Source organism: Protopterus annectens, chromosome 6.part1 (genome assembly GCF_019279795.1).
Source record: "Protopterus annectens isolate FY-2018-M chromosome 6.part1, PAN1.0, whole genome shotgun sequence".
In the NCBI taxonomy this organism is placed as follows: Eukaryota; Metazoa; Chordata; order Ceratodontiformes; family Protopteridae; genus Protopterus; species Protopterus annectens.
In genome coordinates, this window is record NC_056738.1 from 1,421,597 (window position 1) to 1,448,342 (window position 26,746).

General features: G+C 38.2%; 1 protein-coding gene across 2 annotated transcripts in view; it reads right to left on the reverse strand.

Moving 5' to 3' along the window:
- The window catches only part of RBM45 (RNA binding motif protein 45), a 687,506-nt gene that overhangs the window by 395,615 nt on the left and 265,145 nt on the right, over nt 1-26,746 (reverse strand). For both annotated transcript variants that reach the window (XM_044075431.1, XM_044075430.1), the window contains exon 5: nt 24,089-24,262. In XM_044075431.1, coding sequence (XP_043931366.1) covers nt 24,089-24,262 — 174 coding nt within the window. The remainder of the gene's footprint in view (nt 1-24,088; nt 24,263-26,746) is intronic.

The window sequence follows — 26,746 nt, forward strand, 5'->3', positions numbered from 1 at the left end:
ACTGTCATGTTATGAGATTTGGTCGAATCTCTAAACCTTGCAGCAGATATGAAGCAACTTGGACATGAAAACTGTGTTTCGTTTCCAATGTACATAGCAATGCATGCCCAACACTGACAATATTTTGTATGAAAGGGCAATCTTTTTAAGAGGAAGGATGTAGATCAATGTGTGTGTATACCTTTAAGAAGCTATCCAAGGCCTTGCACAAGTGTATAAATAATGAGCATGTGCAAGTCTGACTGCCATTTTACAGTTAGCTGTTCAGATGGAAGCACGTATATAAGTACGATCTTAAAAACAACGAAGAGAGCGATAGCGGAAATACCGACACTTACACGAGCCACTTATGAACCAAACTTTTATTGTAAGCGCTTTCGAAGGGGCAAATACCCCAACTTCTTCAGACAAATTATACAAAGTAAAGCCTCCTGTATATATATATATATATATATATATATATGTGTGTATACCATCAATTAAAACATAATTGAATAATTACTAGGCCACTTATTCAATTACATTATATAAAGACTCCATGGCATATTCAGTTAAAACAATTCTCCTGATGACTTTTAAAACATTTCCAACAAGCTTTCATATATATAAAAAAAGTTTTTTTTTACAAACTTGTTATATATGGAAAAGCGTGCTTGATTTCACATAATATATAGCTTTATAAAACTTGTAACTAGATATAACAAAATATATAAATATATATTCATTAGATGTAAAATAATATTACCAATATGTCAACATTTACTAAAGAAACCATAAGTACAAAGAAAAATTAAATATAACTGTGCCTAAAGTTCTTATTTAATCTCATAAGGCTATGCTAACCAATGAGGATATAAATAATTTAACGAATATTATAGACAACTAATAAACATTCATATGGCTAACCCTAAACATACATAAATACTTCGTAATATTTTTTAATATGTTTTACATTTATTTAATTACACAGAAAACAACACTGTATCTCAAAGATTTCACCATATATAAAAAACCAATACATATAAGTTTTTCATACATGCCTAACCCTATATGCAGTCCTGAGTAATAAAAAATAATATTTTATTTTATTATTATATACTAATCATCTATGCAATGCTTTAGTTTAAAGTATACATTTGATAGAAGCGTATTCATTCAAACCTGGAGGAATATGGGCTGATGTTCTTATTTGCCATTAAACGTCTTGCTCTTCTAAATGAAGCTGCCATGCCCCCCCCCCCACGTCATTTTTAACTTGTTGTAAGATTATGAATGTAAACCTATGGTCTGGGTATTCTAAAATGTGTTTTGCTAGTGCATTAGTATTATCTCCTTTACTCATAGCATATTGGTACTCATAAATTCTTTGTCTTAATTTTCTTTCGGTTTTTCCTATGTAGAAAGAGGGGCATACATCACACATGGCAGCATAGACCACACCTTTTGATTCACAATTATACCTATCTTTTAGATAATAATCCTTACTTTACCCTTTGCTGTGACGTGTTTACATTGCTGACACATGCCACATTTACTCATACCTGCAACTTTAGCATGTTTCTTACTTATTTCCAACAGGTTCTTCAAATTCGAACCTCTTCTATACGTAAAATTTGGTTGTAAACCAATCGCCTTACTTAATGTATGGTCTTCTAAGATTATAGCCCAATTTTTGATAATAATATCTTTGATTTTTTTTAAATCTATACTATATGTGAACAGAAAACTGAGGCTTAAATGCTCATCTCTGCCACTTATATTACTAATATCTACTTTAGCACTTATATCTCCCTTATTTGTGGTTCCACCAGTTAGAAAAGGCTTAAAGAATCCGGAGTTCCTTTTAGAACTTACTTCATGAATAGTGTAATTAACTAATGTTTCCGGGTACCCTCTTTTAAGAAACATTATTTTCACTTTCACATTCGTTCATATAATCATAATAATCCAACACCATCCTTGCTGCCCTTACAAATTGACCCTTAACCACAGCTTTTTTCTGACAAGGATGACAACTTGTGAAATGTAAAAATGTATTTAAATGTGTAGGTTTCCTGTATATTGTAGATTTATATTTATTATTAATTCTGTCTTTAATAATTCTAACATCAAGATAATTAATTTCATCCACTCCAATAGTGTATGTAAATTCAAGGAACTCTGTCATGGCAGTAATACTAGAGATGAAGCTTGCTATCTGATCAATGTGCCCTTTCCAAATAAGACACATATCATCTTGGTATCTAGTATACCATACTACATGTTCCTGAAACATACTATTCTTAAACAGCAAAGCATGTTCCCAATAAGCCATTACGCTATTGACAAAACTGCCTCCGCATGGGGACCCCATAGCGATTCCTGTACTTCGGAGAAAAACTGATCCTCAAATACTAAATAATTGTTTGATAATACAATGTTCAATAAAGTTTCAACTAAATTAATACTTCCATTATCAGCTTTTTTATATAACATAAAATTTCTAGTCCATTCTATCCCTAAATGCTAAGGGATGACTGTATATAAATCTTTGATGTCAATGACTAAAAATATATGATGTTCACAATAATCAAGTTGATTAATGTTCTCCGAAAAGCTCCACGAGTCCCTACAAATCTGTGGTTCCTCCTGAATTAGTGGTTTCAGAATATTGTCAACATACTTAGCACAAGCATACATGATGGAACCTCTTCCATCTACAATCGTCCTAAAGGGTGGATCCACCAAATTTTTATGCAACTTAGGAGAGCCAAAAATAGTGGGAATTCTTGGGGCTGGCATTGATAAATATTGGTATGTATCGATATCAATGCTGCCCTCTAAGAACAAATCATCCAAGGCTCCCCTAATTCTTTTCTATGCAGAATTAACCTCATTTAAGCTTTCTTGTGTATATGCCCCAGAATACAAATAATCAAACATTCTTATCTCATATTGATATTCATCCACCTCCCTTATCGGGTTTCATTACTCTTAACTTTACGTAAGGAGATGGATGAATTCAATCTCATTTTTAGATATATTTAAGTTTGTGACTTGTGTATGTGTCATAGAATCCAAACTTGATCTCAAGTCAATTTCGCACATTTTCTCAAAGACATTTAAAACACCATACAAAGGGGGGTTAAACACGCTGGATACCCTCAGTATGTTAAAAAGTGTAGTACTAGTGCCCATGGTGTAAGTTAAATTTAACTTGCGTACAAAAAGCTTAAGATCTATAATAGTTCGAACTAGGTCAGCCCTTTTGTCAGGTACGAAGGACAAACTCTTAGCAAAAAACTCAATCAAAGATTGTTCTATTGACAGAACTGTATAATTGTATACTTTAAAGTCCCCTTGTAGACTAAGAAGGGTTTGTGGTCCTTCTATTAGATGTTCTGTCATCTCCTCCGCTGGTTCCTCTGGTTTCTCCTCTGCCCCCGGTTCCTGTTGTTGCTCTGGTTGTTGTTTCTCCTGTTGCCCACCCTGTGAAAACCCTGATTATCATCAGCGGTATTATTCAACCCCTCAGTTTGTAGTCGAATATCAGCTTGTCCATTGCTGTTATTATTATTCCTAATCCGCTCACTTCGCCTAACCGGTGGGGTTTCAGGATCATTATCATCAACAGTGGCATCCATTTGAGCAACCCTATTGTTATATACTTCATTGTTCAATTGACCCTGTGAAACCAATGGGGGAGGGGGGTAAGCTTTTTTGTTAGCGTATTCTTTCAAGTCTCTGTCCATCTTTCTTTTTTTATTTGCCAACAGCTTACTCAGAGTAGCATCAATGCGAGTGAAAATTCTAGTGTAATCATACTTATATCTAGGGAACTCAGTGTCAGCACATATAGATTGTTCTAACAGTTCTAATTCCCCTTTCAAGTTACCAATTTCAACGTTATAAAAATTAATAACAGAAAGCAAACATTCAGAGCCTTGCCGATCAAATAAGGCTAACAGTTCTTGATGAAACGTCGACTTTTCAACAAGTCCTACAGGGTAACGCCACTGGCGTAACCCTTTGGGTATAATCTTCCTAGAAATACACTCCTGGAGATAAGCAACCTCAAGTTGTAGCTTTCTGCACTTAAAAAGCTTATGATCAAAATCATTAAGCATTTCGGTAAGAGTACTCACCCTACCATCTGAATTCAAGTCAGTCTGCTCCGGACTAGAATTAATAAAGAAATCCTTGTTGTTTAAATAATTTGCCATGGAGGGGATAAAAGGACCCATGTTTGATAGCACTTCATGCGAATTGTTACTCAGTCTGGTCTCCGACCCCTCTCTGATAACATCTCCATGCACCATGTCCATGTGCACGCCATTACAATTGGGCGTCACTTGTTGCGACCTAGTCGTTCCGGTAGAAGCTCGGAGGTTATTCGCATCTTTTCCTGTATTAGCCTGGAGCTGATCGGAATTCAGCCTTGCGTCCAAGTCCACTTTTTGTGTAGGGCTTCCACACGCCCAAGCAATAAATTAACTAACATCGTTAAATTCCCTAGGGCATTCGCCTCGGAGATAATTGGGGTGGCACCAAAACCGGGCTCATCCTCCTGTGTATATAGAGGCTGTGAAGCAACTCCATTATGTAGTGCAGCAACTCCGTTTTCGCCCGACATGACAAACTGTAGAAGTCAATAACTTAAAAACAACAAAGAGCAACAGCGGAAATACAGACACTTACACGAGCCACTTATGAACCAAACTTTTACTGTAAGCGCTTTCGAAGGGGCAAATACCCCAACTTTTATTATGTGAAATTAAGCAGGTTTTTCCATATATAACATGTTTTTTAAAATGTAAAAAAACTTTTTTTATATATATGAAAGCTTGTTGGAAAGGTTTTAAAAGTCATCAGGAGAATTGTTTTATCTGAATATGTCATGGAGTTTTATATAATGTAATTAAATAAGTGGCTTAGTAATTATTCAATTATGTTTTAATTGATGGTATATATATATATATATATATATATATATATATATATATATATATATATATATATACACAGGAGGCTTTACTTTGTATAATTTGTCTGAAGAAGTTGGGGTATTTGCCCCTTTGAAAGCGCTTACAATAAACGTTTGGTTCACAAGTGGCTCTTGTAAGCGTCGGTATTTCCGCTATCGCTCTCTTTGTTGTTTTTAAGTTTTAAGTTATTGACTTCTAATGTATGTAAGATCGGTCTGTTAACTAGTTTGTTCATATTTAATGATGCTGCTATACATTCTGATGCCTCTGTATGTATTAAAGCATCTGAATGAAACCTCAACCCTTCTTGTTATATACGATGGAGATGAATGAGTGACATCAGGCAAGCATAAAAAGAAAGGAAATGATACAAGAAAAATGTTAGAAGTTATAAGATGTGGTAAGTTAAAACTAATGGGACACAAATTCATGGATTACAAAAGGGGTATGTATAGAACTTATAGGAAAGAGGGTAGCTGAAACAGGTTTTCTGATGATCTTGCAATATGGCTAGAGATAAAGAAAAACAAGGAATATATAAAAACTGGCAAAAAAATAAAAAGAATAAATGAGAAAGTATGGAATGAAGAAAGATTAATAATACAGTTGTGGAAAGATCAGATTACTATGAAAATTTTATAAAAATATACTTGTTTTCCCACCTTTCTAAGCTAATATAGTCCAGTTTTCAGGTTAGTGCTGAATTCAGGGCTGTGTTATAAGTTTCTGTGTTTGCCCATACCTTACTTGGATAGAAGGAAGTTTCTCTGTTCACTATGAGAGAGGGAGCTTTGAGTAGCCTATCTTGTCCCTGGAGGAGTGGTTTCAGCCCAGAAATTAGTAGTTTATTGGCCATTTTGGGCAAATTTCTATCTCTTTCATTTCCCTGCTATAAAACCCGCATTTGCGCGGTTTTGAGCACCGGGCATAACTATTCCCAGCTCCACAAAGTCTACTCTTCAATTTTTCCCTTGGAACTAGACAAACTTTCAACTTAAGCTCGCAAACCATTCACTTCTCATCCCGCACTTGCTCAAAACCCATAGCAAGCACTAATAAACCTTAGCACTAGCCCCCCCTATACTGTAGAGAAGGACAAGGCTCTCTATTCGACCTTACCTACCAATCAGTAAAACAGTTCACCGTACCTATCCAGGCATGTCCAAAGGGCCGTTTCAGGTGTACTCTCCGGTCCAACTGGTGAATCTGGGCATTTTGAGGCAATGTTACAATTGCCTCATGTACACAGACAACCCTCTCCTCCTTCCACCAAACACTAATACATTTGAGAGATGCAATTATACAGCCAAACTGGAGGCTAAGCTCTCTCTCAACCCAAGACTGGACCAGGCAGTCAAGAGGAGAAGGGAATTACTTGCATCACACCACCAGTCTCACATAGACCTATGAAACCAGCACCGGCAAAAAACACACATAACTACATGAAAACATACTCAGAGGCTCTAAATAAAAATCTGCAAAAGCAGCAGAGACCTCCAAAGCAGACATCCAAGCAACCCCCCCCCCCCCAACACAAACCATGAAACACATACTTCACAAAACCAGTGTGCCACACAGTCACAGCCCTTAAGGCAAAATAACATACCTAACACACTAGTAATAGGTGACTCTAAAGTCAGGCACACTGACGTCCCACTCACTAGGCTGAACAAGGAGAAGGTTACTGTTAGCTGCCTGTCGGTGCCAGGATCTGCCACATAACACAAGCACTCAGGTCACTCCAGAACAAGTACAAATATGACTCTGTCATTGTCCACGTTGGTGTGAATGACCTGAGCCATACCTCCCTGGACTACATGAAAAGAGACATGGAGGAGGAGCTCTCTGATCACGTAGCCCAGGCTGGTAAGACCCTGACCCTGAGTATCATCCTGCCCTCACCAAGAATGATACCACGGTATAGAGAAAAAAATTATCAATTTCAACAATTGGCTAAGCTTCTGGCATCATTCAAAGGGGATCCAGTGTCTGTCAGCCTGGGATGACATGCTCGACAAGCCACGCTGCTTCGCTAGAGATGGCTTGCACCTGTCACCCTTAGGCTTTCGAATACTGGCCAAGGCTCTTGCCACCCCCATAGTGCTTTTCTAGGCAAGGCTCAAAAGACATACCCACCGCCGTAAATAGCACAAGTAACAAAAAACTGAGGGTAATGCTACTCAATGCCAGAAGTTTAAACCTCAAAATGCACGCATTCGAGGCACTCCTCAGTATGGAGAAAATCAATATATGTGCAGTAACAGAAACCTGGTTTAAGGCACCAGAGAGCACCCCAGCACTACCAGGCTACAACTCATACCATACATTTTGGCCGCAAAACCCAGACCGAAATACAAAAGGTGGGAGAGTATCCATATTCATCAAGGATACCCACACCTCCAGGTTAGTGGCACAGCATGATGCTTCAAAGATCATCCACGTTCAACAACGGGCAAAACTGCTACTCAAATTATAGCTTGCTACAGATCACCCACCATGTCCCAGGAACCCCACTCCGCATTCCTGGAAACACTGGGAAAGAAAGGTCCTACCAAACACCCTGGCATTGGGTGATTTCAATTACCCAAACATTAACTGGGAGAACTACTCAAGTACAAACTCCCTTACTCAACATTTCCTAGAATTTATAAACTCAAATGCCCTGAATCAACTGGTCAACAACCCCACCAGAGGTGACAACATATTGGACCTGGTCATCACCAACATAGGCGACCGGTGTTCCGCACCGGAGGTCAACCCCTCACTGGTTAGATCTGGCCATAAACTAATCACTCTGGAAATCCACATACCGCCACCACCCCCGGTCAAAGAAACCACCGTGAAAACCTTTTAAAAAGCAAACTTCACGTTACTTAAGACCAATGTGGGAAGTTTCAAAGCCCCTATGCTAAAGGATAACGCTTGTCCAAGCTGCAAAATCCTAATGCACTCTACAGGCATCTACAAGAATGCATGGATCGTGCTATCCCAAACAAAACCAAGACTCACTCCTCCAAGAAAAGGAAACCAGTCTGGTGGACCCCTGCCATAAACAAGCTATACAACAGAAGGAAGAAACTAGTACAGAAAAGAGTAAAATCCCAGGAAGGGAAGACATCCCTGATCAGTATCAGCAAAAAATTACGTTTCCTCATAAAATCATCCAAGGCTAGCTTCGAAAGAAAAATTGCCTTGGACTCCAAAGATAACCACAAGGCATTCTTTAGCTATGTCAAGAATATAAGTGTCAATTCTCAGATCTGCTCAGAGTTAGTGCAGAATGGCACAAAATACACTGAACCGACCGATATAGCCAACATCCTGGCAGACAGGTTCAAGTGCAAACTTCACCCCCTCTCACCACCAAAAGGGCCCATAACTATACCAGAAGAATGTAGTGCCCCTGAAATTACAGACACTCAGGTTACAACAGCCCTCTCCAAAGCCAAAAACACAGCATCAATGGGACCGGACGGTGTCCCAGGCTGCGTCCTACATGAGCTCAAAGATGAACTAAACCCTCACCTAAACACATTGTTTAAACTCAGCCTCTCCACAGGCTACATGCCCACAGAGTGGCGCACAGCAACAGTTATTCCACTCCACAAAGGTAGAGCCACAACGGACCCTGGGAACTATCGCCCTATAAGTCTGACTAGCTTGGTCTGCAAAGCTATGGACTGCATCATCATGGATCTCATTAACAGAGCCACTGGAAACCTCCAAACACTGGACCCTACCCAGTTCAGCTTTGTTAAGGGCAGATCATGCCTCCAAAACCTGGTGGACTTCTTTGACACAGTTACCAAGGCTATAGACGAAGGAAAGGTTGTCCACACAGCCTACCTAGACCTCGCAAAGGCCTTTGACACCATTCCCTACTCAGGTATTACAGACAAGCTCACCAGCCTGAACATAAACCCCTACGTCACGAGATGGGTTGCCAACTGGCTCACGGACAGAACCCACATGGTAAGAGTTGCGGGAGCTAGGTCTGACTCTAAACCTGTTACAAGTGGCATTCCCCAGGGCTTAGTCCTAGGACCCCTCTTGTTCGGCATATACTTCTCAGAGGTACATGCAAGCACAGGAGGACTATGGCTGACCAAGTTCGCAGACGACTACAAACTAGGGGCTATTACTGACTCTCTCCGGCTGACACAGACATCCTCCAAAAGGGTCTCACTGAGACAGATACCTGGGGTCAAAACCATGGCCTCAAGCTAAATGCCAAAAAGTGCATAGTCATCCCCTTTGGAAAAAATAAAAGTACCCACAAACTACCACATAGGTGGTAGCCCCCTAAATATGGAAGACGTAATAAGGGATCTGGGGACCCAAGTAGATAGTAACCTCTCCTTTGATAATCACATTGCCAAGGTGGTTAGAAAATCCTTCTATGTGGCCCACCTAATCACAAAAGCATTTGCATCCCGATCGAAAGAGGTCATTGGGTCCCTCTACGCATCACTCATCAGACCCAGACCCATCAGAGTACAATGCCCCATTTGGGGTGTACCTTACAAGACACCTGCAACAACTGGAAAGACCACAGAAAGACCTCACCAAGAGGATCACTGGCCTCAAGCAGATGCCCTATGCAGCTCGACTGAAGAAACTCCAGCTGTACTCTGTTGCATACCGCCTCCTCAGAGGTGATCTCTGCCTGACATACAAGGCCATGTCCAACCCATAATTGATGGACATGCTCCACCTAAAGAAAATGATATCCCATCGAGCCACACGCTCCAGGAATCTAAACCTCACCACAACAATAAATAGGACGTGCTGGAGGGATAGATTCTGTCCCAGAGACTTCCCATGTTCTGGAACAAGATTCCAATCTACATTAGGCAGAGCTCCTCGCTAACCCTCTTCAAGAGAAACCTTGACGAGTTGATGGGAAACAGAAAGTTTACCACAGGGATCACTTCAATGGTTCTGCTGGACAGAGGGCACAGGGAACTAATCTAAGGGGGCGGCGAAAGCTAACACATTTGGCTAGGCTTATAAATGCCTTCGGGCAGATAGCCTAGTATCTACCTATGAATCGTGGATGATATTTTAGGAAAAATATAACAAATGTTTTTATAGGGCAATATAATGTGAAAAAGTAGAGAAAGAAAAATATAAAGTATGTGACACACTGGTTGATTTAGAACATAATGATAGAAAGTACTTTGACAAAGAAAAATATGAAAGAAATCAAGAAAAATACAAGAACTGTTATACAAGTGAAAACATTTTTTACAAGGAAAAAGAGAAGCACTGAGTTACTTTTAAGTAGATTAGCAAAGGAAGATGGCAGTGTAATGAGATAAATATAAATGTAAGAGGAGAAATAGAAATAACTCAAGAAAATATTATGAATAGTGTAGTACAATATGTACAAGAAATTATTAAAAGAACAGTGGAAAAAACTAGGAAACTCAAAAAGCTCACAGAGAAAAAAAAAAAAAAAAAAAAAAAGAACAATGAGTTGGAAAAGGAGATTTCTTTATATGAGCTAGATAAAATATTAGGGCAAATAAATATAGATTTGGCTGCAGGACCAGAAATAATGGGGTATGGAATATATAAAAATTTAATGGCTTCGCAAAAAAAAAAAATTTTTTCTTTAAAGATTTTGAATGAATGGTTAAATGAAAATATTATGGAAGGCAGTATATACAGTATAAAAGGGAAGGGATGTCAAGAATTACCAATGATGGTTGAGAAACTGTGGATGATGTTATGAACAGAAAAGAAGCAAAAATAATGACAGGAGACCTTAAAGCATTTGATGCAACTGAACATGAAATCTTATGGGTAATAATGAACGAATACAAGTGGGAAAGTTAGGAAATTATGTGTGTCAGCATATTAAAGTAAAAATAGTTGTAAATGGCTGGTTGAGCCAAGTGGTGCTTATACAGAGTGCTACAAGACAGGGATGCCCAAATTGTTGTATACTCTTAGCATTAGTTATAAATGTGACAGTATGTGAAGTAAATTACAAAATGAAAGAGCCGGACATACAAGACCTGAACAGTTAACAATTCTAGCCCTGTTAACATATGCATGTGACATTATAACAACTGCAAAAAACAAAACCTGGATTAAAGAAGTAATAATTTGCACAAATTAGTGTTTAGAAGTGAAAGGGATTGCTTTAAATAAAGAGAAAAAGATTGTGGCGATGTAGTAAAGATAGGGGGTATATATATCATAATGAATGAAATTTATGTGTTGGGTATAAAATGTGGCAAAAAAGTGGTACTTAGAATTCAATGAATATAGAAGAAAAAACAAATGTCTTTTCTGGAGAACATATAAATTGTCACGGAGAAAAAAAATGCTTATTTGATAAATTCGGTACTGATGAGAAAAATAGCATACTTAAGTCCATTTATGTTGCCAACAATATTTGGAAAGGAATTACTGCAGCTATTTTTTTTTCCATTTAAATGGAGTTCTAGATTAAACCCAGTAAAAAGAGGGGTTTTGTTTGAAAATAAAGGAGGAGATTTAGGGTTAATTTACCTAGTGGTATATGCTGCTTCCTTAAATTTGTATAAAGTGTTAAAGTGGATAAACAAAAAAAAAGATGAGAGATTAATACTAAAACTGTACAAATAAATATGATACATTTTGGGGTACGGTAAAAAAAATTGAGTAAAAGTGAAAAAGAGTGAACAAATCAATAAATAAAATGTTACTAAGACAAAAATATTTTTGTGGAAAATAAAAACTGATATAGAAAAAGAAAGAAAAGTATGGTATAAGAATATAATGATAAATCATTACTATGTAAAACCATGGGAAAATCTAACAGCTGAAAAAAATAAAGCTACAACAGTAAGAAACAAACGGTGAAATCATAAGTAGAATGCCAAAGATTTTGTAAAGACTAGTAATAGATACATTACCAGGAAAAGAAATATGCCATACAAAATGAAAAGAGATACAATATGTTTACACTGTCAATAAGAAGAAGAAGAAGCTACTGAAAATGTAAAAGAGTAAAAAAGTTATGGGGAAAAACAACGTAAAGATTTTTTTTTCTAAGATATAACAGAAGTGGATAAAATAAATGGATATGATTAAATATGGATATTATAAGAACAGAAGTAAAGAATATGTTAAAAGAACAGATACAATTATCATACGGGTTATATGGAACAAAAGAATAAATGAAATTATGTTTAAAGTTAAAATGGATTTTGGCAACAATATTAAGTAAAATCAGATGTCTATGAAAAAAGGAGTGGGGGTGTCTAACATGGAAGGAAATTTAGTATGACTAAGGAAAATTATGAATATGTGTAAATATATTCGTAAATCTATATATTTGCACATTTGTAAATATGTTTTTTTTGTATACATTAGGACTCCTGTGCTTTTTCATAAGTGCCGTGGGATCTTTTTACCCACCTGCGCTACCACCAACTCAAGCAGATACAGCCTTGGTTTAATGTCTCACCCAAAAGATGACAAACTCAGGGGTGTAGTGCCCCTTTATGCTGCAATACAGTGTCAGTAATCTACCTGGTGTGAGAATAGAATCCACAGCCTTCTATACAAAAGGCGTGTGGGCTACCAGTTATGCCACTGGTTAGACTGAGGGTATTCTTTGTGAGTTCACTATAGTACATTAAGGTAGAATAACAGGCCTAAAAATATAGTCAGACTTGAGTTTTCATGTATGCATTCAGTTTCACGGAAAGACAGTCCAGTAGAAAGGAAAAGATAACCTTGTTGGATAATGAGATGTGCAGAAATAACAGTTTCAAGGGAAAACTACAGAATGTTCCTTTTTCAAGGGAAAGACATGTTTATTTGCAATGGAATGCTAGATAAAGAACAGACAGGCTTTGTAAGGCACATAAAAGACAAAGCTTGAAAACCAAGGCTAAAGAGACATGTAAAACTTTACAAGATTTTGGCATTAATGGGAAATACTTCAGACACATTCAGTTGGATCAGTTAAGTCAGCATTTGGAATGATATGCAAAATGTCTTTTGCAGTACAGACACTCAAGCCTGAGTACAGAAGTCAGGCCAAATATCCATACTATTCAGGAGGAAAAGGCAGTTTCAGTTGATATTATTCAGAAGAATCAGAATATATGTGCAGAAACTTTGGATATATTTATCAGCACATTGTTATCCAGTATTCCAGAATTTCTACAGACGTACTGTTTATCAGCACTATTAAAGACAGCATTCGGATATTGTTAATATCTAATAAAGCATAACTAACTGAACTACAGCATGTACAGAATTTATTCTGAAAAATACAAAAAGACTTGGCCCATAAAGGAGAGACTGGCACCTAACCATAAGTTTGGGTAATTAACAGATAAAGACTAATTCCAGTCACATTTCAGTTGTTTTCAGTTCATTCTAGCATGCTACAATCTTATCAATTCTTTCAACTACTGATACTTATATCAGTCTTATTAGGCCATTGTATGCAAAACAAAACTCAACAGATAAAGTAACCACTGAGACTTTTCAGAAATAGGTGATGTGATCTGTTGTCAGTTCTCCAAGTAGTGCATTGCAAGAGGAAACTTTCAAAACAAACTAAACCTTGCCTATAGACCAGACAGGCAATCACCACCATCAACCCCCTTTTCCCCATATTTTCTTCAAGGATTCTGGGTGTAGCATTAACTGTCACCATCTCTTTATATTCAATGTCACTCAACTACCTTCTTCGACAGTTATACCTGATTTTCACATGTCTTCTCTCAAGCAATCCATCCAGGTCTTTGCTGGACGTCTTTGTTTCCTCATGCCTTCTTCCTGTCTGTCCCAAATCTTCCTCACTATACTGTCTTTTGCTTTCCTGCACTTGTGCCCATACTACCATATACTGGTTTCTCTGACTTTCTCTGCAATTGGAGCTTCTCTGACCTCTGCATTGATGTCCCCATTTCTTCATCTGTTCCACACTGTGCATCCTACCACCCCATCTCAGGTACTTCATCTCAATCATCCCTAGCTTCCTCAACTGCTCTGCCTTCACTACTTAGTTTCTATACCACAGTAGTACTGGCTGCACTACTGTTTTACCCATCTTACTTAGCTACTTTGGCTTTCTTCTGTCACACACCATTCCTGACACTGTGGCAGTTGGCTGCAGCCTCTCAGATTCTAGTTTTGGCCTCTTCATTCAGACTTCCCTTCTCAACCCACCCCTCCCATATACCTGAAGCTGTTAAAATGTTTCAATGCTTCCCCTTCTATCTCAACTCTCAGATTCTTCTTAGTTCTCAATTTGCTGCCATTACAGTTGTCTTATCTATACTTAGTTTCATCTGGTGCGTCTTCAGTGTTGTATTTCATCTCCCTATCATTTGTTGATGTTCTTGTTCCGAGTCTACCTGCAATGCCACATCACCTGCATACAGCAACTTTTCTGACATTTCCCTTCCACCCTGTTTGCTAATGCAGCCTGTCACTTGTCCTTCTCTAACACAGATGACAAGCAGGCAGGGTATTTAATTTAGATGCTTTAATACATAGAAACACATCAGGATGGATAGCAGCATCATAAAATACAAACAAACTGGTTAACGGACAGACCTTCCAAACATATATACATACATCTCAACAGCTAACTACAAAATGGCAGTCAGGCTCACAGGTGCTCAGTATTTATACACTTGTGCAAGCCCTTGGATAGCTTCTTAAAAGGTACATACACAAACACTGATCTAGATCTTCCCTCTTAAAAAGATTGACCTTTGTAAAAACACTATCAGAGTCAGAAATGCATTACTACATACACTAGAAACAAACAAAATGTTGATGTCAAAGTTGCTTTGTAGCTGCTACAGGGTTTAGAGATGCGACCATATCTTGTAACATAACAATCTGGATCAAACTTAGCAAGAAGGGCAGTCTTCAGTGAACAACTCATAGCAGGAACTTCTGGATTCATAACAGGAATAGGAATGTCCTTTGGAACTTCCTCAGGAATTGGAACACCGGACAACTCACTCAGATGAGCAGCCTTTTTCACAAGCTATGTGCTGTGGTACAGGTTTGAATACCGGTAGGAAATGCTTCCAATTCCGCCTAAAAAGTCTGCTCCTTGTGATTCCACAATGTATGATCTTGGCTTTGGGCAAATACTCTTCACAACACCAATCCGATCATAACCTTTGGACGTTTGCATCCTTACCACTTCTTCTCATAATGGATTGAGCGGTTTGCTGGTTTTATCGTAGTAGAACTTCAGGGTTAAATGCTTCAACAGATTGGCTTTCACTGATCTGTTGTTTTGACACATGGAACCAACAACTGACTACTTGATTGGTAATGTGGTTCTGGTTTGTCTTGACAGAAGTCTCCGAGCAGGTGAACCAAGATGTTTATCACAAGGAACATTTTTGAGATTCAAGAGATTTAGGAAAACCACTATTATCTTGTTTTGACTTCTCTAGTAACTATTTTGCTCTTGGAACTGCACGTTCTGCCAAACCATTTGACTGTGAGTACTCAGGGCTACTTGTGACATGAGTAAAGTCCCATTTTTCAGTGAATCATTTGAACTGTTGGCTTGTAAACAGTGTGCCATTGTCAGAAATAACTTTGTGCAGACTACCATGCACTGTAAGATAACGCTTCATCTTAGTAATGACAGTACTGGATGCTAGGTTAGGAAGTAAGTCAATCTCAAACTAATTGGAGCAAGAGTCTAACACCAAATAATGTTGACCATGCTCCTAGAAGATGTCAGTGGCTACTGTCGACCAAGGTAATTCCAGAATCTGGTTTAGATTAAGTGGTTCCTTCTGTTTATGTGGCCTAGTACTATTTCACACAAAAGATAAAAGTGCTCTCTCAATGTCTTGTGATATAGAAGGCCAAAATATTATACCTCTCGCTGCTCTTGTGGTAGAGTCTGCTCCTGGGTGACCACGATGCAAGACAGTAATGTATTCTTGTTGCAAGGGATTTGGAACAATTACTTTTGGACCTTTCATAATAATACCATTGTCAGCTAAAATCTCATCTCTGTATGGAAAATAAGGTTGTACTTCTTGAGGTAAACTGGACTGCTTTGACGGCCATCTGTGACTGATAAAGTGCTTGAGCCTTTGTAAAACTGGATCTGTGGCTATGTGATCGTTCAGCTCATCAAGACGTGTATAAGAAAAATTTCTCACTTCTGTGACTTCAAAATCAAGGGTCTCATTCTCATGCGGTTCTGTGGTGTTTCTGGGTGATCTGAATAATGTCTCAGCAAGATAAAGAAATTGACCTTTCTTGTAGACAAGATTGAAATTATACTTTTGCAATCTCAGCATCATACATTGCAGTCTGGCTGAAGCTGAATGCATAGGCTTTCTCAAGACAGGACTAGAGGTTGGTGGTCTGCTTCAAGCTGGATAGGTCTACCATAAACATAATCATGGAACTTCAAACATGCAAACACAATTGCCAAAAGCTCTTTCTCGATCTGGGAATACTGCATTTCAGTTTGGGTAAGAGTTCTCGATGCGCAGGCAACAGGTTGATCTTCTTGGAAAATGACTGCACCAAGACCAAATTTCGAAGCATCACAGGAAAGTGTAACTAGTTCGTGAACATCATAGTATCTGAGAGATGGGGAAAAAGCAATTCTCTGTTTCACTGCATCAAATGCTCTTTTGGTGCTGCTCTAACCAAGACCAGGCTACATCTTTATGTCAGCTGTCCAAACGGCACTGGAAGTTGGCTCAAGTCTGGAATGAACTTACCTAGGTAATCGACCATGCCAAGAAAACATTGCAGGGCTTGAACATTGCCTGGAGCTGGCATCTCGAGAATGGCTGTTTGCTTTGAAGGGTCTGGTTGCAGGCCTGTACTAGTAAATAAATGACCAGCATAAGTAACTTCTTGTAGCCTGAATATGTATGTGTGTGGATTGAGCTTAAGATTCACTTGACGTGCCCTTTCTAAAACGTCAAGTTTAGCTTCACCATTACCTCCTACTAGTATGTCGTCTACTATCATAGCACAAGAATACCCAGAAAAAAATTGTTCCATTGCAAATTGAAAGACTTCACTTGCTGAATTTATCCCAAATGGCATTCTCAAAAATCTATACCTGCCAAATGGAGTACTGAAAGTAGTGAGCAATGAGGATTTTTTTGTCAAGCTGAATTTGCCAAAATTAACACTTTGCATCTAAGACAGAAACAGTGTCATTTGGCATCAAGGCTGCAACTTCAACTGCGTGCATTGGATGATAAGGTCATTTTAGTGCTTTGTTCAAATCTTGTGGATCAATATATATTGTGATGCCACCTGAGCTTTTCTTATGAGCTACCACCATGGAAGATACCCATTCAGTTGTAGTTGCAACTGGACAAATCACACCTTGCCGCACTATTTTATCTAGCTTGGCTTTGACTCTGTCCTGCATGGCTACTGGAACTTTTTGTGCTGGACTGATAACTGGACTGACCTCTGGGTCTAACTTCATGGAGTACACAACTGGAAGTTTGCCTAGTTTGTCTTTGAAAAGATCAGCATAGCTAGAAAAATTAACTGGGTGAAATTAGAGTAGTGGTCTTTCATGCTAACTTGGTGGACTTCCTTATTAAATGAAAGCAGTCCCATTTTCAAACTGTCTCTGAGCCCTAATAATGACTGGACATGCCTCTTGACCACATAGAAGATGTAGCTTCTTCTAGCAAAGTAACATGAAAGCACTACTGAGCCTTCAGTCTGAATTTTTTCACCTCCATAAGCAACAAGCTTCTCACACCTTGCCAAATCAAGCCTTTCACTATGACCTACACTAGAAAATGTTTCTGCTGACATAACACTGCACTTTGAACCTGTACCAACTTTGAGCTCTGTGGGTTTGCCATTTATCCAAACGGTACAAAATACTTCATTCTTTACCCTTAAATCTACTGCATTGACTGTTCCGTGAAGCAGTGACACAATCAACAAACCGTAGGTTTGCAGCTCTCTGATAATAATAAAGTAAAGAATGTGAGCCTTTTGATTTACAAAACCTTTTGAAATTATTCCATTTATTGCATTTGTGCATTGCTGACCAAAAGCTAAACATTTTTCCCTTTTAGATTCATGACTTCCACCACAATTATGACAGTTGGCAATGAAACTAGGTTGGGGTCCATGCTCTGAGTTTGCTGACTCACTCTTATGCTTCACTGAGACTGTGCGAACTCTGGAATTTTCTAGAAAGTTCTAGGGTTTACCAGTGAGTGCTGCAGGGGCTACAGTTGCTGCCATGTGCTTGTGCCGGTTTCTTTTAACCACGTACTGCAGACTATCAGCATGGCTTTATCAATGTGCCTTCTAGAGCTATTCACATTTGTAAGCATATTCGTGTGCTTTTCTATGAGCTCATATATCTGACAAATCTCAGTGGCCTTATTCAAAGTTTAATCACAGTCACAAAGCAAAATCTTTCTCACAGCATCATCTTTTATACTACACACACAAGTTTGTCTTTTATCAACTCATCCCTTAAATCACCAAATCTGTATGTTTTAGCCTTATTTCTCAGGTCAGTTATATATGCTGCAAAAGTTTCAACAGGCTTTTGATCCCTTGTGCAAAATAAGTGCCTTTCCATTGTAACATTCGTCTGGGGGTTACAAATATATCTAAATTTACGTTTTAAGCATTCAGGGTCTTTCTGCGTTTCAGCCGATAGCACAATTTGGCGGGTCTTCCCCCTCCCCTGCAAACAAAGCAGGTGCATATACAAATGAAGACTCTTTCAAAGGCCTCTGAACCAGCTAAATTAAGCAGAATAAATGCTTTTGCATGCGAGTCTTTGTCAGAAAAAGCAGCATGTATGAAAATATTGTATTCCTGCTCAAACACACTCCAATTTTGTCCAATACTGTTATCAAACACAAGTGGTGCGGGTCTGCGAAATCCTTCTACCATGCCCCCAGATTATAGCAAAACACAATGCAAAATGGCCTTTGTAATTATGTATGAACATTCACACATACCAGGTACTTGTAATAATAGTCAACTGAACAATAAACTCTTTGAAATACTGTACTCTGCGATATAGGCTTTGAAACAACTGTACTTTGCAAAATACTCTTTGAAATGACTGCACTTTGAGAAATATGCCTTAAAACAAATGTATTTCTCCTCGGGTCTCCACAGAAAATGGGCTTTTGGCTCAGCTGGATTAACCCGGTCAACAAATCTCGAATAAAATAAAAAATAAATAATACTTCGCGAAATATGCTTTGAAATTACTATACTTTTTGAAATAAGTGCACTATAATACTGCACGTACTTGCAAATACTCGTCACACTTCAGACATTTTGAATAGCTTTAGTTAATACAAAAAAGTAACACACAGCGAAAAAAAGATAGTCGTTTTTCCCTTTTTCATACATTTTATGTGATTCGGATATGGTTTCAAACGTTTTCATAATTATTTCAAATGCTTTTATCACTACAGCGCAATTTTGGACATTTTGTTTAATAAAAAATTAGTTTTGAATGTTCCGAATGCTTCGTTTTATATTTGTAACAAAACAAATCATTTAAGCGAGTTTTAGTACCTGGAATTTGTTTCTGACCTGTTTTGTGAGTCGTTTGAGCAGTAGGGATGATCCACTCCTATGTACTCCTCCAACTCTAACCTGTTGCCTCATGGCTGTAACTCTGGATCCCATTCTGACTCCATGTCACTAGTCTTATGTGCATTAAGAAGACGATGAGGCTTGGATGTTTAAGTAGTTTACTGTATACAAAAACACATCAGGATGGATGGCAGGAACACTGAACTTAAACACACTGATCTACACCTAGCACTGAGCAGTATACTACCATCACCAGAATGATTTCTCAACACGAGCAAAAAACTGATTTCATCAACTGCCTGTTTTCTGGTGTCACTCCATGAGATGCAATATTTGTCAGCTTGGGAGGACATGGTTAACAGACCACGATGCTCCGCTAAGGACTGTGTTCTCCTTTCTCCTCTAGGCTTTCGAATACTGGCTAAACCTTTATCCGCCTCCATAGAACTTTTTTTCGGCAATGCCTAATTGACAAATCTACCGACACAGCAAAATCAACTCAAATGAACCTTAACATGTTACTGTTTAATGTCAGGAGCCTAAATAAGAAACTACACAACCTCCAAACCCTCTTTACACTCGAGAATGCAGACACCAGTGCAGTAACTGAGGTATACATTAGAGTGACAGATTACACGCTGGCAATTCCCATAAAGATAAAAACTCTCTTAAATAAACAGGCAATTAAGAGGGCTAATTAGGTCAAGCAAAACCAACTTTAAAGTTAAGCTAGCTTCCCAGATAAAAGACAAACAATAAAGGCTTCTACAACTATGGCAGAAACCTCAAGGGCAGCACACAGCAATTTACTTAACTGGTGGTTAATGGTGCCACATTCACACAGCCTGGCAATACACAGAACCTGTTAGTTGACAAATTCAGTACCAACTTTACCCTGGTCTCACTCCCAACCATCCCCCCAAAATTACCCTCAAACACAGTCCCTCTAAACTATAACTAGGGAGTATATACTGGCTGCACTCGATAAAGCCAAGCGCAGGGCCTCAGTGGGCCCCGATAACATCCCAGGATGCCTCCTGAATACTCTAAAAATATGAGGACCCATGTAGTCATTATTTAACTATAGTTTTAAATCAGGCTTTGTGCCACGTGAATGGAGTACTCTAATGGTCATCTTCCTTCATAAGGAGGATCTTCAATAGATCCTGGAAACTACCTTGACCACTCTTATTTGCAAACCCATGAAAAGAATCATTGTGGAAATCAAAAAGGAGATGGAAGACTGCCAGACACTGGATCCATCCCAATTTGGCTTTGCCAAAGGATGGTAATACTTACTATATCTGATGGACTTCTCTGAATATGTCACTAAGTCAATGGATTAGGGAAAAACAGTGTACACTGCCTACCTAAATCTGGCTAATGCATTTGATTCAATATCCTACTCCGGCACTGTCAACAAACTTATGGAACTCGGTATAAACCCCTTTATAACACACGCTGGATAGCTGGCTGGCTCATTGATAGGACCCAGTAGGTTAGAACTGGAGAGGCCATCTCCAAAAGGCTGGTCACCAGTGGAGTCCCCCAAGACTCTGTGTTGGGCCTCCTCCTCTTTGGCATCTACTTCTCAGATGTCAAAGGCCTCTGGCTAACCTAAAGTTCACAAATGACTGTAAACTGGGAGCAGTCACTGAATCTCCCCTCAAGATGAGAACACTTTTCAGGAAGGTCTAATACAGACAAATACTTTGTGCCAAAGTCATGGCTTAAAACTCAATAACAGGAAATGCATTATAGCACCTTTTGGGAAGTCTGTTACCCTGGGTAACAAAGTCATCAATAAAAATGCCCTTAAAAGTTGATTCACTAGTCAGGGATCTGAGAACTCGTGTCGACAGTAACCTAGTGTTCAACCAGCATGTGTCCAACTTTGTAAGAAAATCCTTCTGTGTTGCTCAAGTTGTAAGGCAGGGCATAGCATCGAAGTCCAGAGAGGTCATCACACCAATGTACTTGCCCATATCAGACCCGTCAGAGTATAATGATGCCCCCTTTGGTATGTACCTGACCGGACACATGAAGCAACTGGAACACCCGCAAAGATTACTTTCAAAAAGAATACAAGTAGCAGACACAATGTCTTGCACTAATTGACTCAAAGTCCTGTCTCTTCACTCGGTATCATCCAGACTTTTAAGAAGTGATCTTTCCCTGCTATACAAGGAATCCCTGGACCCTGTTTTGATGAACCTTTGGCACATCCGCAAAACAAACAGCATCAGAACTACTAGATTTAAAAAAAAGACAAATTTTGCTTGCAACATAAATAGGATACTTTCGGAGACATACATAGGTTTCTCAGAGAAATCACATTCTCTGGAACAAGCTCCCCATCTATGTGAAGCAGAATTCTTCCTTATCCCTAAAACTGCCCACTGGATGAGTAATCGGAAATGCAGCCCTAGTCTGGCTTCTAGGTATCTGATGGACAGAGCCAGTCAGTAAAATCATCCCCTTTGATTCTGGGTTTCATGTCTAGGCTTATAAAGTCCTAGTGGTTGTTAACCTAGTATGTACCTGTGAACCAATAAACCAAAATGAAGATGTATACTGCCTATTTAGGTGCTGAACACTATAAATTTGGGCAATGACCAGAGACTTCGAATGCACCTATAACCTTGAAGTAAAATGGAAGAAATGTCCACAGTGAGTATGGAAGGCTCGACATCTCCAGGTTTTCTTTTCTGTCTGGAGAAGTTGGACTGTCCACATAGCAACCAAAAACATACCCTGCAAAACTTTAATATCTCCATAAAGAAAACTTTCTGGTGTTATGTCTTCAAGACTGTCAAGTCTGTGAAGAATTTCTATTATGAGGATATTGACAGGCGTGAGAATGAATGTCTCATACAGAAATCCAGAATCCAGAAGAAACAGCACTGTTTTTTTTTCTCTGCTTTCTTGCACCTTTGCAGGTTGTTATAAAGGTTCACTCGGTTTTAGAACCACACTAGAGAAAGTCCAAAAAAGGCAGCGGCACAGGTCCCTGCTACTTCGATGCATTTTTCTGAACTGAAGTAAAATACTTGCATGCAAATATGTTGAAGAGAAAGGAAGGCTGCATTAAGACAGCAACTAAAACTAGGTGCACAACAGAAGGCCAAACTTAAGAAAAAAACACTATCGGACCCCTTGATCCTAAATGATAGTAAGGAATACCAACGAGCATATGCACAGATGAAAGTACAGCTACAGATGACTTCTGGCAGCACTGAAATCAATTTGAAGAATTTTGGAACTAAGTACATAACTTCATATTTTATGTCATAATTTTACTTGCAATACTCTCTTCAAGAAGCAGATTGTGACAGGTACGCTTACATTTTCAGGTCTTTTTGCTACTTCCTTTAACAAGTACATTTTACTCATCTGCACCAACTTACTTCTCTCATTTCTTAGTATCCATCCATTAAAGATCACAGAGTATAGAAAAAAAGGAAGAAAATCCAGTTACTTAAGGTAAAAACAGAAACTGAACAGCACCATATTATGAAGTGAACAAATACTCTGTGCTTCTGATTTACGATATTTGATGAAAAACAAGAAATGAATAATGGGCAAAAGGAATTTACAGGTATACACATGGGATGTGAAGACTTCAAAGTAAAGAAGACATGAAGGAAGCTCCTAAAACCACTGGCTTACACAGCAGCCTTGCACACCAACCAAGGTTTGAAGGGAGTCTGATATCATACTTGTAGAGGCTTTCAGAGGTACTGAGGCACAGCTGACAGAATTTCGAACAGTGAAAGATGACATACAAAGAGGGCAAAATGTAATGTTACCTATCAGAAGATCAATGTGTTAAATGGAACACCACAATCTCTTACTACAAAGAAAACACAAATACCTAGTGGCATGGGTCAGAACAGTCCACCCAGACAAAAAGAATCTGCAGCTTCTCAAACAGACAAAAACAATGGCCAAATTTAAGCTGATTATTGTAGTTGATATTTCCCATCGGCAACTATGTTTCTGATATTTGGTCACCACCATTTTACTTACAGTAGTAGTAATATATGCATCATAATCATCACCACAGACTTCTGACACCTGTTCACTCAGAACAGACATAGCTTGCAACTCTGGCCAAGTCTTGGTCGTTGTTCAAAAATGTCCACAAAAAGCTAACCACTTACTTAGTGAACAAGTACTTGGTAAAGATCAATAACACCACCTTCTTGCATTAGCAAAATTGAGCCTTGTAAGCAAACTTAGCAACATTGAGCCAAAGAACTTCTGACTAAAACCTCCAAGTTCTCAACCCAGTTAGAGATTATGAAAAGCTTAAAGCCACTTAAACCTTGGCTAGGGACCAATGATGTAAACAGCATCAGCTTTACAAGATTTGCACAGAACAAAAAAAAAAAATTGCAATCCAGTGCCCAGAGAACAAACACTTCTTAACAGCAGAAAGTCTAATGTCAATGCGGTGCAAAAGGCAACTGCCCAAATGATTATTTTAAAGTTATACAACAGTTTTTTTTTCAAAATACAACATTAAAAAATAAGGTTTAAAGATTAATTACCTTTGCTGTAGCCAGAATATGGGTCTCTCTGAATCTCACAAAACTCCAACCCGGGAACAATATCAAACAGACTAAACAACTGTTCTTGTGACAAAGTCACTTGCGAAGTTACAGACAGACATCTGGAAATACCCTCATGCCCTCTCTGTTCATTCTTAATGAGACTGTAGAAATCTGGTGAAATGTTTAAAAAATAATTTTTAAAACCATGCATGCAGAAGTAAACTTTTTGTAATTAACAGAATTATATAACTAGTACACAGTCTTAAGATAAGGCTTTATATGCTTTTTGAGCGGCATCTTCCTCAGAGTCATGAGGCTCTTAACATCAACTGGGTTACAAACATCTCAGGTTAGAATCTAGTTGTTAGATACTAGTAATAGGGTACAGATATCAAAAGAAATACATTTTATGAATGTGTATTAAACAACTTCACAAAAACCTAATAAGGACTGACGCACTACATTTGTGTTTATTTACTTAAGTACATGAAGCATAAATTCTAAACACCGATACATTTCTAATAAAGGCTGAAAATTCAGCAACATAACTAGACTCTAGGCAGCAATTTATTATATATCACAAAGTCTAGAAATACTACAATAATGGGAATCACACAGAAAAGCACAACCTCCTTTTCTATCACAATTTAAGAAACGGTGAATCTCTAACAGTTATCTGGATTACAGAACAAACACAGTTTAAAATGCACACAATTAAAAAAAGGCAGTCCATTGTGTACAGTAAACATATGAATGCAACACATTAATAACTGCTACATGGAATAAAATTGTAAAGAAACTGTTTATAACAAGAAAATACCACATTTCAGTGAGAGGTATTTTTTTCTGCTGCTGAGTGAAAGGAGTTTAAAAAAATGTTAAATACAAACTTGGCAACCGCCCAAAAAATACACCTGCAGAGTACCAGCTAAAAAGTCAGAGATAAGTATTCAAAAGTACGTCAAGAAAATTCATAAAAAAATGTATTTAAAATGACAGAGCAAGTTTTCATTCTGTGGGCTAAAAACATGTCAAGTACAAACAAAAATAAATAAAAAAAAATGCTCAAGTAAAAGTTCTGCAGGGCAAATATGAAATAATGATTGAAAGTTAAAAAAAATAATTATATCCACGATCTGTAAAACGGCTGTGATTCTTAGAAGAAATTTAAGATGGTAAATACAAAGTTAAACTATGGTCACAAATTTTAAAGCAGGGTTGTAACATTGTTCTGCTACATGTTCTTACTAAATATTCACCCTTTACTTCATGTGAGCAATACTTAACAAAAGAAGTGCAAGTTTACATCTCTTATTCTCTGAAAGGGGAGATATTCACAAAGTTAGCAAAACTTTCTTCTTAAAACATATGGCAAATAAGTGGCCAGAGTGAAAACCATTTTCAAACTAGAGGGCTAAGAAAAAAAAGAGTTGGCAACCCCAGTTAAACAGTGAAGCATGCATTTATTTCTTCTGTTATGAAGTCCGGTTTCACTGCAAATATTGCACTTGATGCAAAATATAGTCTGTTATAATGCACATATAATTACATCCCTTTTCAGGTTAAGCCGAATAGACGGTGTTAAAACCATAACCTGTTTATGGACATATATAAACACTAAGCTGAAAAGTCAAAACATACCAAATCAACTCCAAGATGGACAATCTGTTAAGTAGGGCTGAGCATAATGTTGTTTTTAAGAGCATATACATATTTCTGATATAAAACATGGAGGGTGATTACTGTGCTCAAAAACAGATTTAAAAATAGTCTTGTTATAGGAAGGGTCACACACAACAACCTAACTACAGCCAACTTGCTATGGCAAGTTCATATTGTGAACTTCTCACTTAAAACAACAAAGTGAACTGTGTTGCAACACACTGCAGTCACCACAAAATGGCAATCGAAACAAAGCTTTAAAAGCTGCAATACATTTTGTGTTGCCATACAGATGACAGCCAGAAGTCAACTGTACTACTTATCAGCTACCAACTTTAAAAGCTGTTAAAAATGTTGCACTGCAAGATTAACTAGAACTCTGCAGCACGGGCAAAATTTAGTACTTCTTTCATAGGGTGTTTTTCAAACTGATTGATATGTTTTAACAAGCAAGAGCTTTAAAGTCACATTTCACACTTACTATGTAACACATCTGCACTTTGAGACTGACGGTACAAAAGGGTAGCTGAACTTTGCCATTTACTACAAACAGTACAGCTGTGCAAGTTCTACTGACTTTTGACAGCAGATGTTCATAGAATACAATGCCTTACTAGCATATGGGTAGTAGTACCCAACACTATCCTCCCTCTGGAAATCTGTCAAAGCTCAGAACTCCTCCCACTGCCAGTCTGTGAGGGAGAAGAACCAGTCACCTGGCAGGACCAGGGTAGCCCTTCAAACTAACAGAAAGAACCCTTTTAGCTTTCTAGTGTCAAACAGGAAGAGCAGATGGAAACACAAAAACCAAACACACATGCGTACATGATGCGCGTACACACACACACACACACACACACACACACACACACACACACACACACTCCAAAAAGGGTGATGAACCACAACACAATAGCAATTACCATAAGCAACTATATACACCCAACAAAACGAGGTAGGAGGATACCGGCAGTGAGGCAGTGTGTTCTACCT